Raw genomic sequence first — 11,158 nt, forward strand, 5'->3', positions numbered from 1 at the left:
ATTATCAAATTATTTATTTATTCATCGCTTGCTTTAGCCTGACAAAATGACACTGTTTTGGCTTTCAAGAGCTTTCATATTTGACCTTTTCTGCACACTTTCAACATCAAGCTCAAGGAGTTTGAGTTCAAAGTTTGAACTCAAACTCCTTGAGCTTGATGTCGAAAGTGTGTTCAAAAACTGACCTTTGAACTTCAAAGTTCAGCTGCCAAGCCTAAAAACTGACAAGTGCAAATCTCATGCCAAAGATTACGTATTAAAGTGGTTTAGCGGCCGAACAGTTGGCCGACTTTGAAGTATTTGCACTGGCAGCAAAACCGGGGTTTACTTTAGATCCAACTATAATCTGTATTTCGCCAGACGATACACGACACGCCCACCTTCGCTGACGCTGAATTCAACACCAGTGTTGCCAGATTCTGCAAGAAAAATAAGCAAACAGGTCGATGAAAACAAGCCCAAAATAATCGACTGGGCTACGCCGCTACGGCTATTTGAAAATAGCCGACCTACAAGCTCGAGCTTGTAGATCTGCTATTTAAAAATATATATATTTTGGAACATTTTTTAAACATGTCGACAACAACACAAATCTTGTATGGTGGGGGGTGTCCCTGGACCCTGGTACAAAATAAATCAGATGGGGAGGGGTCGTCTGTGGAGTGTGTGTGTGTGGACAAATATGAATCTGGGGGATCCTTGACATGAAAATGTTTAAGAGCCACTGGTTTAAACAACATTAGGAAGCAAGCCCAAATAAGCAACTACACTTTAGAAACAAGCCCAAAAAACCGCAACCCGCGACATTACAGAAAAACAAGCCCAAAGTCGCTTATAATTAGCAGACTTGGCAACCCTGTGGAACACATTCCTTATAGGATCCGTGGTTCTCTGTCAGCGGGTTGTGTGTGGATTCATTCATTGGAACGGTTCTCTTTTTGTGTTTGGACTGAATAATCTGCCACAAGATGACAATGAAACTGGCTTACTGGGATATTCGTGGGGTAAGGAATGCGATCTGTATCGTTGACAATGTCAAAATATTGGCACTTTCAGCAAACTTGCTTTCGTGGAAAGTATAACCTATAATCCGTGCATTTTATGATTTTGGAAAAATGCTACCTATTGAAAGAAAGAGTGGTTATGCAACAGCGAAACACCGGGGTTTGCTTTGTGTGCACCGTGCGCGTGTTCTTTCAATGGTCAGCCTCAATGGTAAAGCTCTAGTCTAGACTTAAAAATCAGTCTACTTTTCTTTTGTAGATTGGGTTTGGTGTAGATTTGTGTGCACACAAAGTGTATAATTCTAGCTCTGAACAAAGGTAATGCATTACCTACTGTACCATATGGTACAGTAGACCAGACAGTAAAATCGACCCCGTACAATAGGAATATTCAAGCATACATTTTAATGTTTTGTTTTTAGGTAGTGAAATGACGAAGCGTCTATAGCTTTTAAAATGTGCATATTGTTTTTACTAAACGTGTTGATCCACATAATTTTCAACTGGACATGAAGTTCTTTTTTTAGCAAACAATAGAATATGCAAGCTTTCTCATTCCATCCAAGTCCTTCAAACTATATCTAACTGAAATTAAGAGTTTTGTGCAGTGGTGATGATGACAATCTCATTTTAAATGTGAGGGGGGAACTGATGGAGACGTGGTTGATGGTTGACCATAGGTCAGTGGGGAGATCAGTGGTCCTGATGATTGAGCCAGTCAATAAGGACTGCTCCTACAAAGAGCCTTGGTGTTCACTTGAACATCTTTAGCTGGAAAGGCCCATGTTGAAAGTTTGAGTTCTCGTTTAAAGCAGAGATCATACTTTTTACATAGACTTAGGGTGCGAATCAGATGATTATGCTTTTATTCTATCAGACTATAAGCATAGTCAGGTTTGGCATGCCAGCATTGTTGTCAGTCTCACTGTGCAGTATGCAGAAAGTTAAAATGTAAGCTTGCTTGTCATGAAGGTGGGGTGTAATGAATGAACACCAGACCATCTAGTCAATGTTTGAGGAGTCTGTTCTCAGGCAAGAAGAGCATATTGTCTGATCCTTTTCTAATTCTTCACGCTGAGTATGAGCACCAACTTATTAGTTGCGTGCTGCGTCGAGCACAAAAATCTATCTACACAACATCTTGTGAGCTTGTAAATCTTTTCTGTGTACGACACCGGTGCACAACTAAGTCCTTTGTGCCTAGTACTGCCTACCTTACTTAAAAATGTAAATATTGTTGCTTGAGGCTGGTTGTGTAATGTGTCATGAAAGTCAAGGACCCCAACGGAAACAAGTCCGCAAGGACTTTTTTGGTCTGACCTTTTAGACCAAAGTGTTATAAATGTAACTATGTCGTTTTACATTCTTTTGCCTAATAAAAATCAATCAATCAATTTCAATCAATCAATGTATCATTTGTGGTTGCGATTTGCTATCATTTATGGAGGCTGCTATAGCCTAGGTCTAGGCTGTGTGCAGCATGTGAGTCCAAGACATATTTCCCCACAGGGACAATAAAGTACATTGTAGCATATCGTATATAACTAACCAGTTTCTCCTTTGTGCAGCTTGCCCAGCCTATCCGTTTGCTGCTGGAATACACTGGCACAAAATATGAGGACAAGTTCTATGTCTGTGGTGAAGGTACATTAACTTAATCCACTACCAAAAATACTTCATTGGATGATATACAGTATTTTGCCATAAATCGAGCTACTACTTTGTGCAATGCTTTTGTCTCACACAGCTCCAAATTATGATAAAAGTTGCTGGTTTGACGAGAAGCAGAAACTTGGGATGGACTTCCCAAATGTAAGACAATCTACCTTTTTATTGATTACAGTTGAAAAGTGGTCCTGCCAGTGACTAATAATAATCTTCTGTTATAGCTGCCCTATCTTGAGGATGGTGATAGGAAGATAGTTCAGAGCAATGCCATCATCAGATACATTGCTCGCAAGAACAAGCTCTGTAAGTAATCTATGTTGAGAATTCTGCAAGCTGTCTACACTGTGTGTGTTGCTCATTTGTCACAGAAGAGGGGACTAGTCTTTCCGCTCTAGTTTATTCTATTATTGACCCGGACAAAGAGAACGCTGAGAGGGAGAAGGGTGGGTGTGAGTGGGTTGGATTTGATCTTCAGCTCAGCAAGGGTACACGTTGTTCCCAGAGATGGGGGACTTAAACTTTACACTACATGTCTAGGCACACATGGGGAATGTGATGCACAAAGGCAATTTCACACATTAAAACAATTACATGCACACTAAATTGTCCACTGTGCATAAGCTTTTAGAATTAGGATTTCATTGTCTTCATTTAGCATCTCTTTCAACTCATTCAATGATAGGTGGAGAAAGTGAGGAGGAGACGGTGCGAGTGGACATCTTGGAGAACCAGTCGATGGACTTCCGTAATGGCTTTGTCATGATGTGCTACACTGACTTTGTAAGACACAACCTTATAATTTGATCACACTTTTTATAATTTTACCCAGGGTAGTAGCTGAGCACAATTGGTGCTCATTTTCAGCAATGCCCTACACACACACACACACACACACACACACACACACACACACACACACACACACACACACACAGGCACTTGAGTATATCATTTCTTTGCTTTGGAACTGCATCAATGCTGACCCCACTTTCTTTGATACCAGGACACGATTAAGCCAAAGTACTTGGAGAAGCTGCCTGCCTTGCTGAAACAGTTCTCTGTGTATTTGGGAGACCGGAAGTGGTTTGCGGGTGACAAGGTGCTTCTATTTCATAAACCCACTGGAAGGTTTCCTGTCATGGATGAATCATGTAACATGTTTAAAGTCTTGATTCAGTATTCTTTGTTTTAATTTTACATTAATGTAAATTTGTATGTGTTTTCTCTCAGATCACCTTTGTGGACTTTGTTATGTATGAGCTATTGGACCAGCACAGAATGTTTGAGTCTAAATGCCTGGATGACTTCAAAAACCTCAAAGATCTTTTGAACCGTTTTGAGGTCAGACATTCATTCTCTCTGAAACACATATTCACATACAGGGATTTCACTGAGGAAAATGACTACACTGTAGGCCTGTATGAATGTGGAAAATGTAGAACTAGTTTCATTAGAAACTCTATTCTATGCATTTTTATTGACAAATCATCTATCCAGTCTAGATTCCTATCACATTCTTAGATAAAAGATTAATGAAGACTTTTCCGTTGGGAACTTGTGTATTTAGTCCGGACATACCTAGACCAACAAATGTGCTTGATTTATGTTAGCATAAATAGCATTGTTTAATTGTCAATTAATCTCAACCTCTGATTATTCTTTGCATCTTTTTAGTAATCTCACAATAAACACATTTTCACCACAAAACAAGCACAACAAATTAAGGCATTCTGAACAAAGAAGTGGTGACAGAGATTTATAACTGTCGTTTAGTTAGACTGGTAACCATACATTTTGTATAGATCCGATACTGACATATTGTCTGCTTGCCAGAGAACACTGAAAATCTTTCGGAAACACAAAAGTTTGGATGCAATAATGATCCAAATGGAACTCAACAAGACATTATTTTACTGTCTTTACGTAAATAGGAGCAGTGTACAAATGTTATTTCCTGTAGAGAATTCTAAGGAGAAGTGTACAGTAGTGTTCCCATATATATATATATATATATATATATATATATATATATATATATATATATATATATATATATATATATATATATATATATATATATGTCACAGGGTGAATGGAGATCCAGGGTGATTGAAGACAGAGCGCTCGTTTTTAGGCACGGGGCTCCTTCGGGGCGAGGCGGGGCTTTTCGAGACAGGGTTTATTAGCGAGGCTCGCGAGGAGGAGGAGGAGGACGGCGCTGCGAGGCGGGGGGTTATTACGCGAGGCTCGCGAGGAAGAGGAGCCTCCTCCTCCTCCTCCTCCTCGCGTTTTAAACCGTCCCGTCCTCTCCTTCTCTCCTTCTCCTCCTCCTCCGAGGAGGAGAAGGAGAGCGCGGAGAGGCGGGGCTTTGATGCGCCGACGGAGACCTGTCTTTTGTTGTTCCCCCCCACATAGCAACCAGGAAGCTAAGCTAGGGGAACCATAATATCTATGAGGGGAACGCTGAACACGCGTTCACACGCACGGCGCGCCGACTTAGTGGAGCTTGAGGCCGAGGAAGCGCGCCCTCGCGCCTCCAGGCGCGAGTGCCCGCGGTGACCGGCCGACGCTCCACTAGTCGACTCAGCGCCGTTTGATTTGTAAACCGATAGGGACAGAATAGTTCTTTTCATGGATCACTGTGTGTGTGTGTGTGTGTGTGTGTGTGTGTGTGTGTGTGTGTGTGTGTGTGTGTGTGTGTGTGTGTGTGTGTGTGTGTGTGTGTGTGTGTGTGTGTGTGTGTGTGTGTGTGTGTGTGTGTGTGTGTGTGTGTGTCAGGGAGAAACTAAAACAAAAGCCAGCAGAACACAATAAAAGTATCTTAACAGTCCATTGAAAGCATGAGCGCGTGTGCGTGCGCGCGCATGTGTGTGTGTGTGTGACTGTGTGTGTGTGGGTGGTCACGGCCATATGTGCTTGTGCACAAGCCTGGCTTGTGGCTCCCTCTAGTGTTTCTTCTACAGAATTGCTGGGTGGGTAAAAACGAGCGAGCCTTCTTCAATCACCCTGGTTCTCCATTCACCCTGTAACATATATATCTATCCAATGCTAACCCGGTCCGTCCAAGTGCAGACAGCCATGTCTTCTTCTATGGGTCTTTACGTCTATTTAGAAGCAGTTATTTTTATCTGTGCCAGAATGCACACAATACCTATACCTCAGATGTCTATCTATCTACCTACCTATAGAGGGCCTGGTGTAAATGTTGGTTAATAATAAAGTAATGACCCAAGTTCTGCTCATCCTGAAGTACAGGTCGTGACAACAGATTTTAAAGGAATTACTCCTTATTTACAGCAGCATCATAATGAAATGAGTGTTACAGCACTTGAGAACAAAGGGATTCTACTGTTGCGCCTCAGCCTTAAACAGCCAGTCCGGTGCGTCACAAGGGTAGGGACAATGGATGCAGAAGAGATGAACGCTGGAGCAACACGGACAATTCAAGCCTTTTATTGTTTCAGTGCAAGTAAAAGTTGACTGACGTTTCGGTCTTTCGACCTTCCTCATTTGAGAGTCATGACTCAGGAAAAGGAAATGATCAAATCAAAGTCACATCACAGTCACGGTCTTACATCAAAACACATACCAACATAAATGACAAAATGAACTCCATGACCCAACACAAGGGCTAATGCTGGAGCTGGACCGTCACCTCTAGAAGGTGCTCCGTCACCTCAAATGCACATAAAATATGTTTACAGGGGTGTGTGCGAGATCAGTATCTCTATCGATGCAAGGGTGAATTGTAAAGAGAATTCACACACCAACATTGTTAAAACGCATACTGTACATTTGTTCTCCTTAGGTGGTGTGTGACATCTCTCTTTGGATGCTGTTTTGGCTGTGGTAGAGAAGTTGTGGTGGTTGGTTCACAAGTAACACAATTTGCTTTGTTAAATAGGCTTTGGAGAAGATTGCCGCCTACATGAAGTCGAGCAGATTCATGAAGACCCCTGTCAATAACAAAATGGCCAAGTGGGGAAACAAGAAAGAGAAGAAGGAGTGAAGAACAAAGCATATATGCTTCAGTAGAGAAGGTCATTATTTTTGCTTCACAAGTGGATGTACTTTGCAATTATTTGTTATTTCTGCCTTGTTATGATACACATAATTCGTTTTTAGGGTAAGTGATGTTAACTAGTTAAAATGTAACTAGATGTTAAAAGGTACTGTGTATCTTTTGTGATTTTATTTTATTTTTTTCAAACATGGTACTCTAATTTGCAAACAATTGAAAGTTCTGTAATCTTAAGTCTTGATTTTTTGATTGGACTTTGAGTACTTGATTTCCTTTTTACATTGTTTCATATTTTATGTTTTAAGATTTGAAAGTACAGTTTGCCGTTGTATTGATCTTGTTCTTTTTGAATAAAGAAACTGGAAATTTCTTTAAAAAGGCTACTTGTGCTTTAATCATTTCTCTTGTACATGAACATTTGACTTATTATAAAGAGATTCCATTTTCTTCTCCTGAGTGTTGAGGCCCTTGGCCGATATGCTACTGGCCACAGTTCACCTTGAGGACCTGCTCACTGCTGGACCTATGAACGCCTGGCTCACTGTTTAGTGCTGATGCTAAGTCCCATAACTGCATCCTCCATGCCATGTCTGGTGTTCTGGGGGGTTCTCGTTGTTCCTCACCATCTGACGATTGTTCAGAAAAAGACCATCATTACAGCATCATTTATTACAGTGGTCAATTTGGGGGTCCTTGACACGAAAAAGATTGAGAACCACTGATGTGTTCAAATAATGTGCAAATAACCTTTGCTTTCTATTCAATAACAGCTGTGCTAGTCAGGTTTTTATTTCATTTTATAGGTCAGCAGATGAGTTGACCTAAATAGAACTGCCTGAATGGATGGATGGATGGGTGAAAGTCACCTGTTCTCAGTCTCTTAGTACAGCGGTTCTCAAAGTGGGGACTGGTGACCCCCAGGGGTCCTTGTGGGGGTTCCAGGGGGTCCCCAGCCAAAGGAGCTCATGTAGCATCAAAATCAGTTCAACCACTTTAACCCTATTTTATATTTTGGCTGTTCAAAAGTAGAAGATCTACAAGCTCACAACTACAAGCCTGTACATATAACAAATTGTGAAAACTTTAGAAAATGTTTGAAGAAAATATCTTTATTAATCTTATTAAAGCATTAGGTATTAATTTACCCAGTGACTAGTTATGTTTTTTATGTTTTTTCGTGAATTAACACCCTACTTGATCATACTACAGCAGCGTTGTAGATCTGCTACTTTTGAAAAATTTGAAATTGAATCCTGAAAAGTAATAGTTTTGAACATATGAGGTTTCCACCCCGACAGAGACGATATAGTGCAGGTAGATCAAAGCAGCATGCAGTGTTTTGACTTTGCTGTGCGGTCAGCCCAAGTTCAAGGGCATGGGGGTCACGCACATCATGTGGCGTGAGGAAATGAGGATTAACATATGACCCACCGTCTGAGGAAGTATATAGGGCAGTGGTTCTCATACTGTTTAATGTCAAGGACCTCCAAATTAATATGTATTTGACCATGGACCCCCATCTGAACATATTTTGTTCCCATAAGTGAAAATTATTCCAGATTTGTTTGACAAGCTGCTTGTTAACTTTTCTTCAAACATCAAAGATAACTGTCCAGATGAGGATTTGGACCTAGGTTTCTCATAGCACTAGCAGCTGCTGCACTAACCAGTTGGCTAAAGCACCAGGTCCACTAGGGCATTTGGTTCTCAAAGTGGGGTCCGGGGAACCCCAGGGGTCCTTGAGGGAGTTCCAGGGGGTCCCCAGCTAAATGATGGTTAGTTAGAAACCAAATGGACCCTTATGGGTCTGTAACTCTGAGAGTGTACAAATGGAACCAAATGTTGGTTCCATTTGTACACTCTCAGAGTTAAATTAACATTGATTTTACAATATAAATTGGGGTCTCAGAGATAGAAATGCCATTAAATGGGGGTCCGTAGCCTAATGCATGTCAAAAAGGGGGTCCTTCAAATTAAAATGGTTGAGAATCGCTGCTAGAGCCGTAAACATCTTCTCTTATGGGGGTCCCTGGCATATCTTTTCAAATGGGGGTTTGTGGGCTAATAAGTGTCAATTTGGGGGTCCTTGACATGAAAAAGTTTGAGAACCACTGCACTAGGGAGCAGACATGCAGCTACATTTTTACCAAGCTCAAGGAAGTGATATCATTGGGCATCCAGGTGTCAATCAACTCTAGTCAACCTAGCAGGTTTCAAGAGGAGGCGGGACAAAAAAGAAAGCAGGAAGGAGAACAGGTGAAAACAAAGATGTTTGGGACACACAATTGGCAGATGGAGTGACTCATTAACCCGCACCAATCACAAGCACCTGTCAATTGTGTTCCCCATTCGTTTGTGCTTCCCCGTGTCAATTTGTTATGACGTTTGGGGTGCGTTCGGAAATTGCGCACCGGAGCGCACTCGCCTATTAGTTTGTATTGGCCAGTGTGCTCAGTGCTGTATTTCCGAACGCACCCCTTGATGTTTGGGTAAATTCGGTCCATCACTCAAGTCGCGCCCCCCCTAGCCCGTACAGAAAGTCGTCCGTGTGCAGCTCGTCTGGTATAATGCAGTGACAGACATTCTAGGTCTAGGGCTAGGGCTGTGGCTGGTCAACTAACACACTAGCCTGGAGGAGAAGAGAGTGTGTGAGACATTTCAACACGTTTCTGAGTGAGTATGGACGCTTTCTGAGAACTGTAATGACATGGACATGTAATTAAAGGATAGGACCTTAATAGCCCTAAAAGGCTGTGATACATTTCATTGCCACAGGAGGGCATATGAGTGATCTATGGCTTTGTAAATGGAATACATGGAATGTATGTAATATCACAGCCATTCAAGGCTAGGACCTTTAATAGGGTTGTGATGTTTTGGATAGTGTGCTTCAGGACCTGCTACAGTGCTACCAAAGCTGTTGCAGTAGAGGTGCTCAGGACTTGTCACTGCATTATACCAGAGGATCCAGGTGCACACAGACAGACAGGTGGGGTACTGGGTTATCCAGCACACAGACAGACAGGTGGGGTACTGGGTTCTTACAAAAATAAATGTGGTTTGTGAAGCTAACTGTTTAAAATGTTCCTTTCCTTTAGATTCCGTTAGAATCATTTAGAAATGAAAGCAGAGTGATCCACTGCTTCTTTCTCTTTTTCATCTGTGAATGAAATGTCACTGATATGCCTGTCACAATTATCATTGAAATATTAAATCGCCATCATAATCGTTTCCATGTTGCAAAATGTTACTATATTTTCCAACGTTTTCCAAAGTGGTGGAAATAATAGCTGATCTATAAGCTCACATAGCATTGCAATGCGACACGTTGTGAGCTTGTAGGCCTACTGTAGATCAGCTATTTCCACTGCTTTTTAAAATACATAATTTTGAAGAAAAGATTGTTAAATATGGCCTATTTTTACCTTGGTATCATTCATTTCTTTGTATATTTAAGTTATTTGCCATAGCCTATGCAATTTTTATTTGCAAAGCCTAAAAGCTAAACATAAATGTAATTTATATATTCCAATGTTTACAGAAAAATGACAACTAAATTGTTAATCGCAATTATTTGTATGACAATTGATCGAGTGGAATTTCATGATCGTGACAGCCCTAGTCACTGATCTAGGATCTGATCCTCATACTCCTTACTATTGGTTGATTGTAACCGTTGTAAACACTGAACTGTTTTTCTTTCTCCGCCCCCGTCACTCACAGTGGATGTCTTGTCTTCTCACCACCTCAAGCTGAATCAATTTAAGGACTTTTAAGACCTTTTTAATACCTTAAAAAAAAAGAAAGAAAAGAAAAACACCATTACTCCATCAAAATTAATCAACAAATTATACTATAAAAACTGGTCCAACATTGGCCAATTGTCAAATATATAAGAAAGAAGCAAACATTTTGAAAATAGCCGATCTACAAGCTCACAACGTCTCGCGTTGCGAGGCGTTGTGAGCTTGTAGATCTGCTATTTTCACAATATTTATCTATGGAACCGAACTCAACTCCTACAATTCCAAATGCTTATCAGGGTGGGGGTCCCCTGTTCAAATATGATTGTTTTTGGGGTCCCCAGTTCAAATATGATTATTTTGGGGGGTCCCCAGTTCAAATATGATTCATTTGGGGGGTCACGGCCTAAAAAGGTTGAGAACCACTGGACTAACACACTAGCCTGGAGGTGAAGAGAGTGTGTGAGACCCTTCACATTCTTTTCCATTGATGCTAGCGACTGACCTAGATATGACGACCATGCAGACATACCATGGTCATTTGTTCTCATGTGTTTGTAACTTAGGCTTGTTTTTCTTGACCACAATGTTCACATTTTAATTTAGATAGCATGCTATTTAGACAGATGCTAGGTTCAGTGTTTACCTGGTATCATGTAGTTTCAATGTACAGATAAAATTGTGTTGCAGATCAAACTTTCTCATAGATTTCATAGATGGCT

At 41.0% G+C, this 11,158-nt stretch overlaps 1 protein-coding gene across 1 annotated transcript; it reads left to right on the plus strand.

Annotated features, from left to right (window-relative positions):
• The first annotated feature begins 881 nt into the window (after nt 1–881).
• On the plus strand, nt 882–7,057 carry LOC308097251 (glutathione S-transferase Mu 3-like). Its single transcript, XM_080444923.1, has 8 exons — nt 882–1,004; nt 2,573–2,648; nt 2,752–2,816; nt 2,894–2,975; nt 3,355–3,452; nt 3,676–3,771; nt 3,903–4,013; nt 6,577–7,057. Exons 1-8 carry the CDS (start codon nt 969–971, stop codon nt 6,679–6,681), a joined length of 669 nt encoding a protein of 222 aa, XP_080301049.1. The 5' UTR covers nt 882–968; the 3' UTR covers nt 6,682–7,057.
• The last annotated feature ends 4,101 nt before the right edge of the window (nt 7,058–11,158 follow it).

Source organism: Gymnoscopelus braueri, assembly GCF_963280865.1.
Source record: "Gymnoscopelus braueri genome assembly, chromosome: 12".
In the NCBI taxonomy this organism is placed as follows: Eukaryota; Metazoa; Chordata; class Actinopteri; order Myctophiformes; family Myctophidae; genus Gymnoscopelus; species Gymnoscopelus braueri.